Here is a 17,263-nt window from a genome sequence, read left to right on the forward strand (position 1 = left end):
GTATTACAAAGGCACCAGTTCCATTGGGTGGGGGGCTGTACATTACCCTAACACTGTTGCTAATTTCTCTAGAATCCTTAATTCTAGATTCACATGAATAGATCTTACACTGTTCCCCTGCACTTCTGCCTCACATGCATTTTAGCACCACTCTGAAAAAACAGTTGACTTCCCCTTTTTCAGCTAATCACTGAAGAGCTGGACTTTTCACTGTACAGCTGTCTTGAGGATTTAAACTCCTCACATTAGGTGATTTGGTCTAATCATACTGACTGACTTCGGCAGGCACAAGTAGTAATGGATGAGGTGGTCCTGGGTGGGGGAAATATAATAGGACTGAAAGAAGGGAAAGTCTATGCATGGTATTGCAATTATTTCAACTCCAAGTCTGATCTGCTTCAGTACAGTTTAGGAATAAATTAATCCTGATGTCAAGCAAAGTCAACTCCAAGGAGAGTGGAACTATTGAGGTCACAGGATATATCATGAGCAGAAGAATGGGGATGATGTGGACCATATAAATACTTATATGCATGTAGCTGTGTCGGTTCCAGGATATTAGAGACAAGGTGGGTGAGGTAATGTGTTTTATTGGACCAACTAACTCCTATGCTAACTACTTAAGCTAAACAATCTGTTCCACCTTGCATTTTGCTTTGGCTGGGAGTTGCTTTCCCAGACCTTAAGAAGAGCTCTGTGTGGCTTGAAAGCTCGTCTCTCTCACCAACAGAAGTTGGTTCAATAAAAGATATTACCTCACCCACCTTGTCTCTCATATAAATACTTATTATCATAGCACCTAGGAATCCCAGTTATGGACCAGGACACCTTTGTGCTAGGCACTGAACACACACAGAACAAAAGGACTTACAATCTAAATATAACACAAGAGACAGCCATGGCTACCTCCAGGTGGTGGAGTACAAGGAAACAACGAGACAATATTGATTTGCATGACAGGCATGTAGTCTCAGCACACCAACTGCTTTTGTGTTTGTTTTGTAGTTGTGATGGCAAAGGAGTTTTTCGGAGTAATTCTTAGAGTATGTACAGCACAGCCTTCCAAAGTTTTACTCACCTACAGCAAGTAACTGATTTTGAAAGGTTACACTTTTTTTCCCCCCATCATGGAGGGAAGAGGGTGAGGGACGTAGATTTTGTGCCTGTGTTGGCAAGTTTGCATAAAAGATTTGCAAGGCTGGCTTAATGCAAGATTTAAGAGTCTCAGATTTCTTCTTAACTACATCCCCAAAAAATTACCAAAATGCAACAAGCAGCATCAGCAGATCAATATACTAGGTACAGCAGACACCCGCTTCTACCTGCCGTGCTGTTAACATGTATAGACAAGGGCCAGAAGAAAATTAAGATACACATTGTGAGATTCTTTGCTATAATAAGTGGTAATTGTTATTGGATTAGGCTTTGATTAAAGTCACATGGATCACTTAGTATTTAATAGTTGGTATGTAATAAAACATGACTCTATATTTGCAGTCATCAAAACAAATATTAAAAACATACAACTTCGAACACCAAACTTAGAGGCCTAATACTAAGGGGGGGAAGGGGGGGCTTGGGAGCCTGCATGAAGTCAGTGAGTTTCAGGTGTTCAGCACCTCTTAGCATCAAGTACTTTATCTGCTACACTTCCCCCAAACTCAGTTTGAAAAATGTCTCTTTATATTACAATTTAGTTTATCCGATGTTGGGCAAAAGAGATCACTCTTGCACTCAGATCAAAATCCCAGGAAGCTGTAATAGTTCCATTTGCAGAGATTCTTTAGATCAGTGGTTTTCAAAGCTGGTCCGCCGCTTGTTCAGGTAAAGCCCCTAGCACGCCGGACCAGTTTGTTTACCTGCTGCGTCCCCAGGTTTGGCTGATCACGGCTCCCACTGGCTCCAGGCCAATGGCAGCTGCGGGAAGCAGCACGGACCAGGGGACGTGCTGGCTGCCCTTCCCACAGCCGCCATTGGCCTGCGGCGGCGAACCGCAGGCAGTGGGAGCCGCGATCAGCCGAACCTGCAGACGTGGCAGGTAAACAAACCGGTCTGGTCCGCCAGGGACTTTCCCTGAACAAGCGGTGGACAGGCTTTGAGAACCACTGCTTTAGATGATGCATCATGAAAGGAGGTTGCAGTATTTTCTCTTCCAACATCTGTGAACTGACCAGGATGGTGGTCATCTGGCACTCCACAGATCCTGAGTGTCAAATGAATCTCTGGGGAATCTCCAAAGGCAGGGGCAATTTATGTAGACGCTAATACCTCTGGAACTATCTCCTGGGTCCCCTATAAGTATTTTTCCCGAATCCTGATCTAAAAATGTGGAGAGAGAGATTATACCAGAGAGATGTCAGTTAAATGCGCCACTCACAACCATTACTTCCTTATTTCTCAAATAACAAATTCCTCAGGGGCTGTAAACAACGTGGATCTAACAGCATGTTAAAAATGCAGCACTGCACATGTTTATGTATTTTGGTCACTTTATTAAATGAGATATTAAATAGTTTAAGTTTCAACTACTAAACAGCACTTTGAATGGTGAAAACACAGATAGTATATTGTCATACTTGAATGCTGCTTTTCTTTAAAAACACATTTCCAGTCCTTATATATATATTACAAAACAGCCTTATAGGACGAGGTGACATCTTTTCTACAGTACTGAAGATATTTAATACAGAACTGAAAAGCCGTCTAACAGAAACAAAGGCAAGTCTTCACAGCTGTATGATTTCAGCAGCCAAAGCTGGTTGATGGACTGAAACATTACTATACAACTGGGACAAAACATATACAATATCACAATACTAAGCAAAAACGCTTTACATCCAAAGGAATAAACAGGTTACAAAATGTGGAGAATTTAGCAGGCAAAACTGTATTACAAGCAACATTTTTATTTGTCATCTTAAGCCATTTCAACTAGTTAAAACATCTAAAACAAATATAAAAATGAGCCTTTTGTTACCTTATTGATGTAATGTTCTGTCTTTAAATATTTGTTAAAGCTTCATGTTATACACACATTATGCAGCTAAAATGTCAAGTGAGGAACATGTATACAAAGTGGTCCAAGTTTTATTTCAATGCTTCTTATCTTTGATTAATCTTCTTATGCATTAGTCTTCTGTTATCCATAGTTTTGTCCACGGTGGAAAAAATGTGCCTTTAAATGTTGCCTAAAACTTCCACATTTAAGTCTTTGAGTGAGTTATCGTAGAACTCCATTGAAAATTCCCAGGTCTGGTAGAACATATTTGTCTTATTCACGACATGTAGGAATATCCATGACAGTTGTCCAGAGTACATTTGCATTCAAATGCTTGTCTCACAAAGTCTAATTTTTGTAACTTCTTCTAAAATGAATGCACCTTTTCTGGCTCCTCTCCCCCCTCAAATTAAATAAATCTGATTATGGAGCTGGCAAAGGCTTAGAACATAGAGGGTTTTCTTGCGATGTCTTGTAACAGGAAAAAATCCAAACCAACAATTTTGTTAGCTGGTTTTGCAGCAGATCTAACAAATTCTACACATATCACAAACCAAAATTCAAACCCCAAATGAAATATCTCACAAGATTTGTATATTTTAGATGTGGAAACACTTGTCTTTTGAGGACATAAAAACTCAAAAAAGTCCTTCAAGAGTGATTCAAGAAGCCAAAACTCTTCTAGTTGATGTCAGCAAGTCATGTGAGTACAGCAATATCTACAGCAAATCCCTCCATCCAGCTTTCGTTTCTCAAAAATTCTGTTTTCAATACCTGATACAATATCACCTCAAATATTCCTGTCATTTAATTTGTCTCTCACATTCTAAAAACGTTTTCCTTTAAAAATAGTATCAGCCAAACTATATGCAAAGAAAAGTCGTGTGTGTGTGTGTGTGTGTAACTGGATCATCATAAGCACAGAAAATGTGTTACTATCCCATTAAAATGTTGGGAACGTAGGTATTAATGACATGTAACCAATCAGAAATGTACCTTGGTCTAGATTATTAAAAAAAAAAAAAAAAAAAGAATCAAGGTCTTTTTGGACTAACTTATATTCTTACAAAAATGAAAGAAGGGGTAGGGAGAAGAACATGGTAGGCAGAGATCCTTATCTATACAAGGAGAATTATTTCACAATTCTGGCAGAACTGGAAATTGTTAAAGCACATTCAGTGTATGAATTCAAAGTTGGCAATGGTTCTGCCATTGTGATGTTGTTTATAAAACAGGGAGTGACCCTAAGAATCACCACTATCTTAACCTCCAAAATACCAGTAATTTGATTTTTTTGGTCCCTATCCCATTGCCAGCAAAGGGAAGAGACACTAGCACCAGCATCAAGGAGTTAACAGAAATGTGCTTTGTATCAGAGTCAGCGAACAGTGAAATAATGTGTGAAGGATACAAAGCTGTAAATTTAAATTTACCAGTTATTCCATCACATAAAACTGAAAATAACAAGTGGCAGAAGACTGGAGAAGAAAAAATTCTCTTCTCAAGTCATGATTTAAGGCTGTATACACGGTTTCTATATAACTGCATGACAACGTTTTAGAGCCGTAGTATTTAAGAATATTGCACTCAATTTTGTCTCAAGAGAATTTTCAGTTCCTATGTTTTATTCTGCACAGATGATATAGTACAAGTCCAGACTTCAGTCAAAAGGAAACAATATAATTTTTCTCTGTCTTATCACACTCACTAATTTCAAGAAATGGATAAGTATAAAAGTATCCCATAATTTGAGGAATCAACTCTAATCAAGAACTCAGCTGTGTACATTTTATATATGGAATACTGAAACATACAGATCTGTATTCTCTCCTAAGTTTCTCATGTTTGATGATGGTTTTATGGCTACTAAAAACAAGCATAGGACTTTAGACAGTAAACCTGTGGAGCTGCTACTATTATGGAAGGGCTTGTTTTCACTGAAAACAATTTGATATCTCCTGTATTCAACACATGTAAGAAGATTCTAGGCAACATCACTGACATGAGAGGGAAAAATGTTACATCCTATTTAAACACAGTTGAAACACTAATATGGAACATGGCATTTAAGGGATCCAAACTATTTATGCAGTTGAGTTCTGTTAAGCCATTGATTCCTAAAAAAATAAAAAAGTTCTCTCTGATTTTAACAATCCGTTTAGTGCAAAATCACATTTATTTCCCTTGGGAAGGTCCTGGATTTTTGCCTCTCATTGGGGGTGGGGCACGCTGCAATGGCGGTGGCTGCAGACCACCAGAAACTGCCTGATACATTCCTCTCATATCTATCTGCTGGTAGGTGGAAGGGTTCATGATTAAATTGGGAGGCTTTGGCATCATGAGATGACTCATTGCTGCTTGCTGATAAGACATTTGCTGCTGCTGCTGCTGATTGTACTGCTGCTGTAGTCTTCTGTTCATGAGTATCCGCTGAACACAACTGATTAACTGTGGGGAGGGAAAGTGGAGCTGTTACAAGTGCATGACCTGTCTTACTGCAGCAAGTATCAAGTTTAGAGTTAAAAATCAATTTGCTAGGGGTACCATGGCTGAAGAAAAAAACATTATTGTTATCCCCATCACTAACGTGATGGCATTCACAAGCGGATTACAGTAGAAACCAGTTAGTAACACCATGTAGGACTAAGGTCTCCTAATGACTTGCCTATTGTATTGCAGGCAGCATTTATGTTAGTTGCCATGGTGATATGCATTCTACTGTGAAATTACTCCCCTGTATTAGTTACAGCATTTGTTGTCAGGTACTATTTAACATCCCTTTGAAAATCCTACAAGTTGATGGGTAAATAAACATTTAGTGACAAACACCAAAGGAGAAAATACTTCCAGTTGGACTAGCACCTATTGGGAAAGTTTCAGATTTCTCAAGATTACTTAGAAAGTCCTAATGAGTTACGTGGTTTTAAGTTATGTGCATTCTGCATAAAATAATTCCTTAGTGCCAGGAGTTAGAACTTTCCAATACAAAGCCTGTGAATGGTAAAGGAATACACCAGGAAAGGGTGATGAGAAAGGTTTCAGAAAGAGCATTGGCATGGATTATTTTGGTTTCTGACTTGTTTTAAGGAAGATTTAATGCACGGAGGAGTGCTGTTGATTTGTTTTCCCATGGAACTAAACTGCTGTAAACAGAACTATCCTGAAGAGATGCAAGTTCCTATATATAATTAGAAAGTTAACATCTTTAAGGAGACTGGGTCTTGTGTAAAGGTCACTGTATGCTACATGCCTATTACCACTTTAGTATTTGGTTTTTCTTAAGCCACTTAGTCTTCAAGCACTTCAAATACATGAATTAATAGCAGAATTTAGGAGATGGAATTTGCAATCTACTTTACACATCTCCCTAAATGAACAATGCTAGTCCAAAACATTGTATAACTCACCACTTTCTGGTGTGGAGGAGCAAAACACACTGTTGGTAATTACTGGGCCCAAGGGATTGATAAGAAGCTGGCATTCTACAAAAACATCTTTAATATCATGTGCTAGTCCAGGTTGGTATCACTCATGCATCCCAATCCAAATAAACATAATTATCTAAAAGGCATTCAGAATTCTTACCATCTGTTGTTTTGTCAAGACATCATTGTAGATGGCTTCTCGGCGCTTAACATCAAGCTCCTGGCTTGCCTGTCTGCTTAGGGCCAAGGCCTGCACTTGGGTCTCTGTCAGGGTCAGATTTTCCTTCCACTGAAAAGGAAAAAAATACATTTTATTAGTCACTCTGATAGAAAAGTAAGAGCAATCAAGTTCTCGCAATTTTTTCAGAGCTGGATGAATATAGTTGGCACTGACTGACCGCCCAGTTTCCAGTAAATATTCTGGGGAAGTACAGTTTTATAACTATAACCAGAAGTTATTAGATCTTTATATTGCCAATAAAAAACATGTTTTTCTAAATTTTCTTTTAAAAGGGGAAAATGTATGGAGAAGAAAACAGGGGGAAAAAATACTCAGCTGAGCCAATCAGTTTCATTTGCAGGGAGCCAGCATTTTCACTGTCTGGGAAATACTGACATGGAGCTATGGACCAAATTGTTGGCACTATAAGATTCTACTATCCACACAGGTGCTATTACCCAACTACATCATTAATTAGCTGTTATTACAAATTGTGGTAACAGAAATCAGCATTAATTAAAAATACTGCTTTATTAATGACGAAGAAATAATATGACAATTAACTGGATGACTATTTATAATCAGTAGTCATCACTTCTTTGCTTGACACTGCTTCTTAACATTTTTCCAGCTCCTGACCAAATGTGGAATAATATCTATTTTACTTACTATAGTTGAAATTATATCTTCAAGGGGCTGAATTCTCACTGCAGTTACACTGTTGGTTGCTTCCACAACTTTTTCTCTTCCTTGATTAATGAGGTCCTGAGAGAATAGCAGACAATGAATTATAAAGGATAGGTGCAAAGCAAGAAATTAAGTTGTCCACACATTTAGAAATGCTTTTCTCCATCTCCAATTTATGTAACTATATTTGAAACTTTTTCACACAAGTGAACACACAGAGTTGGGTAATATGATGGAAATAAATTCACACACAATTAGACTTTGGAGGTAAGTAAATGAACAGAAAATACAAATAAGTCAACTGAAAACAATCTGCTCACTCAGTGCTTTTTAGATGATCAAAACTGTGTTAGACCAAAGTGACAAATTTTGCACCTAACAAACTTTTTGCAGTTGGCATTGTAAAATTATTACAATTGTCACATTCATACTCACTATGACTGTGTTCAACATTACTTCTTGTTTTAAATTATACTAGTACATTCCTAATATTATACAAATGCTACAGTGATCAGCTTCCTATAATCAGAATACACTGTTGCTATAAACATTTCAATATGCACACACAAGTTAATAGATTTCAACTAAACAGACATATCATAAATCTACTTTTAAAAAAATGTTACATTCAACTAGAAGGTATTACTTATCAGGACGTTAAAAAAATTTCAGTAATTACTGATTTGTAACTTAATTTGAATATCTGAGACATGCTCAAAGCAATGCAGATACACTGTGCCATTTGGATTTCACTACCTACCTCTAGCTGTTGGTTACTCATTGCCGACAATGCTCCCAAATTGAACGGAATATATGGAGTTTGAGAGTTGAAATTGATAGGGGGCATATTAGTCCCAGCTGGCATGTTGAAGCGCATGGTCAGACCCTTAAAAACAAAAATTGTACTTAGGTTTAGCAACTATGAATATTCCTAAGTGCTATAGCATGCCACTGCTGTCAATTCTAGGAAAGAATTGAACACACACACAAACAAAACACACCCTAAAGAGAAATCAAAGATCTTATAAAGTTTTAACCCTTAGAAGTGGAACCATCTGAGTGTATTGAAAATTCTTTCCAAAGCGTGGAATCAAAATGATTAAGTTTCCAACTACTTAGAGAAGCCTCAGTATGTGTCTTGAGATTTGAGTCTAGTTTATCTATAATTTGGTATAAACACAGTAAGAGAAGAAAATCCTAACAATATCTTCAATTTGTCTAGTGATACATATTACACTAATGTAAAAGTGTGTATGTGATATGTATATAATCTGACAAAATACATTGTTTAAGGTTTGTATGATAACTGATTTTTAAGCACATGCTGAAGTACTGCGATATGGATACAGTAGTACACATTTGTGTAGCCAGACACCATTACAGATACATTAACAACAGAGCAAGGACTTCAAAAATGAATTAATCAAATACAGAAAAACTAGCTGAACAGGGTTAGCCTGACTTGATAGAAATGCAGTATGCAGAGTTTTTATTCACTGGAAGAAAGAAATACAAGACCTCTTGCAAGGAATAATTCTCAAATACACAAGTCCATTGTTGAAATAAAAGTCAAAAACACCAGTTAGATCACAAAAGTTATTGAAGCAGAAAAATAATTCCCCAAAATATTCAAACAAATTATACCACAAAGCAACTGAGAGGCATGTCAGATTGCACAAAGCCATTAGGATATTCTGGCAAACCTGTATTTCCAAAATGTAGGGACACCAATGCCTAAATAGGTGTAGTGTAACCACCAATGTTCCTTATAAGAACAAATAATCCCACCCTCTGCAAAAAGCAAAGATGAATACTTTTGCTGTAAATAAATTTAAATTACAGACACCAACACAGTAAACCCTTTCCTTTCGGACTGTTAAAAAAGCAGCTATGCCAGGCAGGTATAAAGCTATGCCTTTGCAACAACTAAGTCTCCATAAATCAACCCTATATAATTTTATCTTGGATATCACAGAATCAATCCTGAATAGGTATTATTCTTTTTCTCTTAATCAGAGTCTGATCTGAAGTGGTTAACTTTCTCTCAGATTTCAAAATCTGGTATTTATATAATGAAGTTGGACAACTCTGAGGATGCTTCTTTCAGACTCTATACGTATATAAACTGTTGCTCTGTTTTAGGAAGGGTATGATTTAAGTATTAAGAATAGTGGCAATGTGCATTAATTAGTAACATTAGGAGTTGGTAACTAGCTAGGTGTATTAATAGCACTTTCAGCTTTGCCATAAACCATCCTGCGTTTGTTAAGGATTCTCATATACTGTAATTCACATATAGCCTAATTTTTTAAAATTGAAAAAAGGTCTTTTTACTGCAGAATTCCTATTAAATACCAATGAACATAGAATTCTCAAAATTTTGGTAGGAATTACTCAACAATCTTCCAAAAAATCTAAATTTTGCAGGGCTTCACATTTCAAACGAAATAGAGAAAATAGATTTTCAATTGCTTGATCATTCCAGTCCTTAGATTCTAACCCCCATGCATAGAGCCCTGCACGATACAAAATTTAGAACCACGGATATAAATTGCTATCCGCAGAGCTGAAGGGCTCTAGCAGGAACCACACTAGCAAAAGTAGCAGCATGTCGGGCCGCTGGCAGTTCCTCCAGCATGGCAGTACCTCCCCTCCCCCCACCGACTGGGGTGGGCACTAGAGTCACTGGCAACTGTCCCTGGTCATGCTAGTATGTACAAGCAGCTTGCAAGCTCCCAGACAGGAGCTGCACACCACGCAGGGTTGTACTCATGCATGATGTTCTTGTATCCTTCAGGCAGGTTGTTTTGTCTACTGGAAATGGTACTACTTTATATGTTTTTAAAATAAATGTCAAGAGTTATTATGCACTATACAAGATGGTAAAACTGGCAAAAGACACTTGTAACAGGAAAAGAATTATTCAGAAGCCTTTCCCGCCGCCCAGGCATGAATGAAAGGGTTTCTTGGGTAATTTTGTTCTAGGTCCTGTTCATAATTAAGTTTGGAAGACACATGAAATATAGTAAATTAAGGGGTTTTAATCCCTTTTGAGGGGGGATGGGACTCATAGGACATTTTCCTCTGATCATACTCCCCCACCCAGATTGGGTATGATGTTCTTTCGTGAGAACTTTTGTCCTCAGGACAAGACATTAAAAAAAAAAAAAATTAAAAACACATGACAGAAACAAGAAACAGTTCAAGGCATGAGTTCATGGTCCATTTCTGGCCCTACACAACTTCATACAGATGACTGTTAAACTTATCCACTTGGAGCCATCCAGATGTTTTAGTGTCATATCTCACACAGTACTTTGGTTCCCCCAGAGAAATTACATTGCTACCAAAAATCTCCAACTACTCTTCATATCTGCGAACTCCTGAAATTCTCCCTGAGTCAGATGCCCACTTAAAATCTTCAGCAACTTTCCATATTTCCCACTTTGTGAATTCAAAAGAGAAAATATCTTAATCATCAGATCTGATCACCCAGGTGCAACATCTTTCAGGCATTTTTCACTTCTGCTGCCTTTACATCCTTTAGAGGAGTACTCTAGCAACAATACTCCTATTTACACCAAACAAACCAATACTTAAGTTCTTATTCTCCTTGTACAGTATGATAATGAAGGCTAGTTTCAGTTTTCTCTGTTCTCCCACTGAGTTAAGTGAAATATAATTATTTTCAAGACTTTTGAACTAAGTCACAGATTTATAAGCATATTTTAAGAACAAAGATTTTTATTGTCTTAAACACTAGAAAGTTTGTTCTAGTTATTGCAATGACCATTCCCACTAAAACTTTCTGTTCATAATTCAAACCAAAGTAATTACGTTACCATCAGTGGGTATCTCCCTTTCTGACAGTTTATAAAATCCTTGTTATGCACTCAATTTCCTTCTCCCACTTCTTTTTGATCTAGTAATTCCTGGGTTATAATTAAAAAACAAAACAAACAAAAAAACTGTCTCTAGTTTAAGAATCTAGGACCTTGGGAATGAATGAACTGCAAACTCTCAGGCCAATTCCAGTATTTACTTATGCCTCAACTGGATTATATTTTCTGGGGTTGGGGGAGAGGCGGAGGGCTTGTTTTGAAATGAGATGCCCATTTTTCCATTAAAAAAAATCTCAAAAGGTAGAGATTTTCCATACATTTTCAGAATGAAGTATACTGAAGAATGTCAGCTGGATGTATAATATAAAATGTGAAAACTACAAAGCTAATTATTAATAAAAAAAGTAACAAACACTAAGTAAAAATATCTTGAAGCAAATACATACAAAAGTCCACCACCAAAACAGCATCTATCTTTTCATTTTTCATAGTCTGTTTAGCTTTTATAGAGGTGCTATTTAAAACTACCATTTTACATAATATTATTCAGAAGCCCATTTCCAAGCCTGTAATGGAGCTATTTCTACAAAGATTCATTATGCTTACAGAACAATTATAATTTTTTTTTTAAACTGACGGTTATTTTTTTACACACATGATACCCACTTTACGTTAGGGCAGACATCTTTACCTTTTTTTCAGCTTCATATTCTGCCCAAGCTGCCTTCCTTTCCTCTTCGGTCAATTCTTCCTCCTCTTTATGGTCTAGGAGGGAATCATGCTCATGATAGCCCACTATATGTTCTTTGTGGATCTGAAGCAATTCTGCCAGAATTGTATCCTGTTTAAATGAAAAAGTACCATGAAATGAAGGTCACTTATTAAATATTTTTATCTGTAATAGTGCTACAGTATATTTTTGTTGAGCATGTGCAAGTCATATTTCTTTGACCTGACTTTCACAATAGAGCTCAAAGCACTTCATATATAAATAAAACTAGAAGAAATTTAAAAAAAAAAACAAATGCAGTTTTCCTGATGGGAAAGGTAATGGAGAAACAACCTCATGCAACAGATAGTCAAATCACTTAGTGGACCACTACAGTATACCCAGATTCCACAATGACTGATGCAGTATAGAACCTAAATAGAATGAAAGGTGCCAAATAATTGCTTCTTTAAGAGATGCTTGCACCCTGCTCCTGACGGGAGGCTATGATAATCTCCTTCGGTGATGAGGTAGAACTTCCCTGTTGGATTTTATGAGTTAGAAAGTATTTGAGCCCAAATTGCATGTTTCAACCTGAAACTCCAGGAACAGTTTCACTACTATACCACCAATAGCCCCTGGAGGGGGCCACCTTTTTCAAAACGGCAAAATGCATGTGTTGGGATATGTAGTCTCCACAGCTCTATATTAAAACGTCACGTCTGGGTTCCATGTGCTGGATTTGGCCAACAGGCCATGCTTTGGACACTCACATTCTATACTATACTAATACTTTTACACTTTTATAATAACTAAAATACTTAAATGACCTCAGTTGCAAATTGTTTTATTCAAAGTCCTGAATATTAAAGGTCCTATGGAGCTGTGTTAAAAACTATTCCTATTTTTCAAAAGTCAGTCACTAACCTAAAAAACCCTAATTTATTAATTAAGCAAATAAAAGAGAGAAAGTGGCAGGTAACTAACGTATTTAGGTGCCTTGTCCTTGATAGGAATACAAATGCCACGTAATGAGATCATGTTATCTCAATTAAAAAATGAAATAAAAACAAATGGAGGGGAAAAGAATGGTTGGAACAAAGCTGCTTGTATCTTAAACTAAAGTTAAAGGTTTAGCAGTCTTCATTTTTACTGAGTCAACATTTCCTTCTCCATGGGCACCCAAATGATGATGTTGAAATGAAAGCAATGCCTCTAAGGATCAACAGAAACAAGGCCCATACGATTGCTAGATCCCGCTCCTGTTTGGACCACAAAGTTCAGACTGTGTTCCTGCTCTGAAGAGCTCACAGTCTATACAGACCTAAGATGGGAGAAAGGGAAACAAATACAAGTAGAAGGTATGGAATTGATCCACAGAGAAAAAGTGACTTGTAGCCAAGGTCACACAGGGAGCCTGTGGCAGAACCAGGAAGCGAACCCAGGTATCCTGAATTTCAGTCCAATTCCTTAATCACAAGTGACAACTATCTGCTTCTACACTTTATACTGCTACACAAGCAAAAAACAAACCATAATTTTGAGTATTAAAGCAATTAACATCTTTTTTTAAAAAGTCAACCTCTTTGTTTCATCCTTGTCCTATCAACTGGCCTCTTCATGTGGGAGCCACCACATTCTCCTTCAGCCCCTCAGGAGCAAATTCTGCGATATATCCGTGTGACTAAAGGGCACATGAATCAAATAATGGGATTTAGCGGAAGAGAAAGGATGTGGTAATAGGATACACAGAAAACATTTAAGGGAGGTGGGTGAAAGTCCAGAAGAGATTACAAAATGAAGTTAACACAATAAAAGCTTTCTCAACATACTGTAGCTGTACATAAGTGTGTGGAGGGTTCTTATACATGCATATGCATTAGTTTCCATGGTAACACTATTACTGAAAACAATACTGGAATATAATCCACACTCACTTGGCCAGCAGAGTCATCAAAATGTGGTTTAAATTACATCCAACTGTGTATGTTTGCTTTTCTTTGTCTAAACTTTATTTTGTATTAAATAAAGCGATGACGATTGAAAGCTAAGTAAGATACCGCCATTACATTTTCTTAAATGTTTTTACACTGCAAAAGTAATTAATTCAATTTTATGTGAAATTCAGCAAAAAAGTTTATTGATTTGCATTAGTATACTCTGAAATTTAAAAAAAGCATTTAGCAATATGGTTTATAGGTTTTTAAAACGATACTGAAATGCAATTTTGGTGCTGAACTGAAAATTTGCTGGAAAATGTGTCCAAACTTCAAAAATGTTTCTCCCAGTTGTCATTTTCAACTTTTCATGGGACTAAATGCAACAGAAGAATTACATCTAAAAGAAGACTAACCCAGGAGGGCACACAGCCTATATACTGAGTCATAAAATAAAGACCTTTTCTCAACCAATTCAGTGACTGATAGAAAAGGAGCAGAGAAATTTACTATTCTGGAGTTAGCAGCTTTTTAAGAATCCACAATTTTTCTCTTCTTAGACTACAGTGAAAAAGCAAACACTTGCTAAATACCAGACAACTAATGCTCATATATTGCAAACTACTGCTAAAGAGATACTATGCCCAACTCAATCAGAACTATTAGTTTTATCTGACTTTCCAATCTGCATTAAATGACCTTAACTCAGCCAATCCTATATTTAACAACATAAATACTGTAGCATTAAGGCAGAAATAGTCAATAGGTGGACCGTGGGCAAATCCAGACTGCCAGATGCTTTCAAACAAACCCCAAAATCTTTTGATGTACTTACTATAATCATTTTTTATTATTTTCTTTGGAGTCTGGACCTTGACTATATCTTGACAAAAAATAATTGACTATCCCCGCATTAAGGCATTGCTTGTTTTTGCTGATAGAGGGGTGCTGCTGATGGTATTGGGGACATGACGACGACACAAGAATAAATGACAGGGTACACGCTACTGGATGCTCCTAGGGACACTGTTTCATAGAATATCAGGGTTGGAAGGGACCTCGGGAGGTCATCTAGTCCAACCCCCTGCACAAAGCAGTACCAATCCCCAATTTTTGCTCCCTGATCCCTAAGTGGCCCCCTCAAGGATTGACTCACAACCCTGGGTGGGCGCGCAGGCTTAAGCAGTACCTCTCCCCACCTTGCCTTTGGTCTGCTCCTGCAACACCTCTTTGGGAAGTCTAATGCCAGTGGCCATAAGCGGTAAAGTGACAACTGCTTGAACTTGTCACTTCGAACATACCTGTTACAAAATGAAAAAGCCAAGCCAACAATTGGGGAAAAATATTTTGACAGTGACTTTAACATGCGCTAAATCAGGGGTTCTCAACCTTTTTCTTTCTGAGCGCTCCCCCCCCCACACGACCCAACATGCTATAAGGCGTAGCTTGACTTCTGTTTTGGGGGGCAGGGCCCAGCGGGGCTTGGGTGGGGTCCGGGAAGAGAACACCACCTCTATCGCCTGACTCATCTTCTCAGCAGGCCACCCGGCCTGTCTCGGTTGGGAGGGGCAACCAAAAATTATAACTCAAAGGGGGGAGGGGCTCAGCTCAAAAAGTTTGAAAACTGCTCGGGCAGGAGGCAACTAGGGGCTGTGTGCAGGCAAGGGGTACCTCAGGGTGGAGGTAGCTGGGGTTTCGGCCCCACGGGGGATGCTGGGGCTCAGGGCTTCAGCCCTGTGGCTCCCGGCTTCAGCCCCACGGCCCCTGTAAAAGGGCTTGTGGCTCAACAGGGGGCTGTGGACACCCCTCCCCCGTTGAGAATTGCTGTGCTAAATCTTTCCCCCAGCACATAATCCTGTGGGAGTTCAGTGTAAAAATTTGTGGGAATCTATTTAAAAACACTATAATAGTACTCATAAGTCAATTTATTTAAAGCACCCACCTCCATTGCTGAAAAGCCCAACGCAAAGCAAAACATAACATCTGAAATATAATAAAAATATGGTAAACTGAGAGAGTTCTGTTTAAACTATCTCTTCCAATGAAAGATAATAGGTCCAGCGTGCCTTCTAACCTTATAATCTGCTGTTCTACAAAACTAAAAACGCTTTGAAGTGCCTAAAACATCAGTCTGGATTAGATAACTAGTCACCAGCATAACAGAAATCTACACAAAGCCCACTGTATATACAGTAATTATTTCTATACTTACATCATCTAAATTTGAACCACTGATTAATCAGTCATAGTGCACCTTGTATGCTTTTCTTGGACTAACAGAGATAATTTTTAATGCAGTCTTATTTGCAAAGATGCAGAGATAGTGGATTAATAAAAATCTACTTTTAATCAGTGAAAGTTAAGGCTAATTTAACAATTTTTGTGCACTTTTATACAGAACTTTTTACTATATAAATAGCCTTTTAAACACAAAAATCAAGAACTGAATCTGCCTTCGTCACGGTTCTTTTTCTTGTAATAGCACTATTAAAAATAAACTAGTATCTATATAACAAGATTCCAACGTTATTTTCTGCATCACTCTGAAGCCACAAATGTCAACTGAGGCAGTGTAAAGCAAAGGTCCCCAAACTGTGGGATTTGCCCCCGCCCGCCCAGGAGGGCACAGCTAGGTCCCGGGTCAGTCCACACACGGGGTGGGGGGCACCACCCAGCTCTGCTCCTGTCCCTGGCCACATGTGCCGGCTCCACTCCTGGCCCTGTCCCCAGCTGTAGCACCAGCCTTGGCCCCTTTACCCCATCTGCATCCCGCTCTCCTGGAGCCGTGACCCCGCTCCCCAGGGTGCGTGGGGCGGATGGATGGGACATGGACACGGGCAAGAGGTGGGGTGCGAGGTAAAAAGTTTGGGGACCACCGGTGTAAAGTGATGGCCACAGCTAGAAGCATGGCTGAGAGCCCTTTTTGTTTAGAATATCACCAGGTTCAATCATCAATGCATGCTGTGAGAACAAGACAGATATTGGTTTTGTGGAGGTTGGAATATGACAGTTGATCAGGAAAGATGGGAGTAACAGCATGCGAGGCAAGAGGTGACTGTGCCTCCAGCCAAGGGGCAGCTCTGTGTACAAACTAGAAACACTGCTCACTACAAACACAGCGCACAGAAACAAGAGCTCAATTTTTAGCTTTTTTTACACATGAATTTATGAATTATACCTGTGTGACAGCGGGGGCTTTCAGTAATTAGTGTGAAATTAAAATTCTAGTGATAGTGCTCTGCCTTACAGAGAACCAGACTCTCAATCCTCAAGCTGACTAGGAGTACTGAAGAGTCAATGTATGTGTTCCTTGGAAAACATATTATACCACAACAGCAGCCTGCCTGTGTGATAAAAAGGTAGTACTGATGGGGACTGAAGAAGAATATAGTCCACCAAATAATTGCAAAGTAGCTACATGTTAACTCTTTTGAAGGTGACGAGA

General features: G+C 38.3%; 1 protein-coding gene across 7 annotated transcripts in view; it reads right to left on the reverse strand.

Moving 5' to 3' along the window:
- Positions 1-2,467: 2,467 nt before the first annotated feature.
- ATRX (ATRX chromatin remodeler) overlaps positions 2,468-17,263 on the reverse strand; it is a 140,981-nt gene continuing 126,185 nt past the window's right edge. For 6 of the 7 annotated variants that reach the window (XM_073361133.1, XM_073361132.1, XM_073361136.1 and 3 more), the window contains 5 exons: positions 11,864-12,013; positions 8,091-8,216; positions 7,313-7,408; positions 6,584-6,712; positions 2,468-5,446 (listed from right to left, as the gene is read on the reverse strand). In XM_073361133.1, coding sequence (XP_073217234.1) covers positions 5,174-5,446; positions 6,584-6,712; positions 7,313-7,408; positions 8,091-8,216; positions 11,864-12,013 — 774 coding nt within the window. In that variant the 3' untranslated portion in view covers positions 2,468-5,173. Of the gene's footprint in view, positions 5,447-6,583; positions 6,713-7,312; positions 7,409-8,090; positions 8,217-11,863; positions 12,014-13,463; positions 13,566-17,263 lie in introns of those variants that run through there. The other variant, XM_073361138.1, reaches the window with a different exon arrangement.

Source organism: Lepidochelys kempii, chromosome 9, assembly GCF_965140265.1.
Source record: "Lepidochelys kempii isolate rLepKem1 chromosome 9, rLepKem1.hap2, whole genome shotgun sequence".
In the NCBI taxonomy this organism is placed as follows: Eukaryota; Metazoa; Chordata; order Testudines; family Cheloniidae; genus Lepidochelys; species Lepidochelys kempii.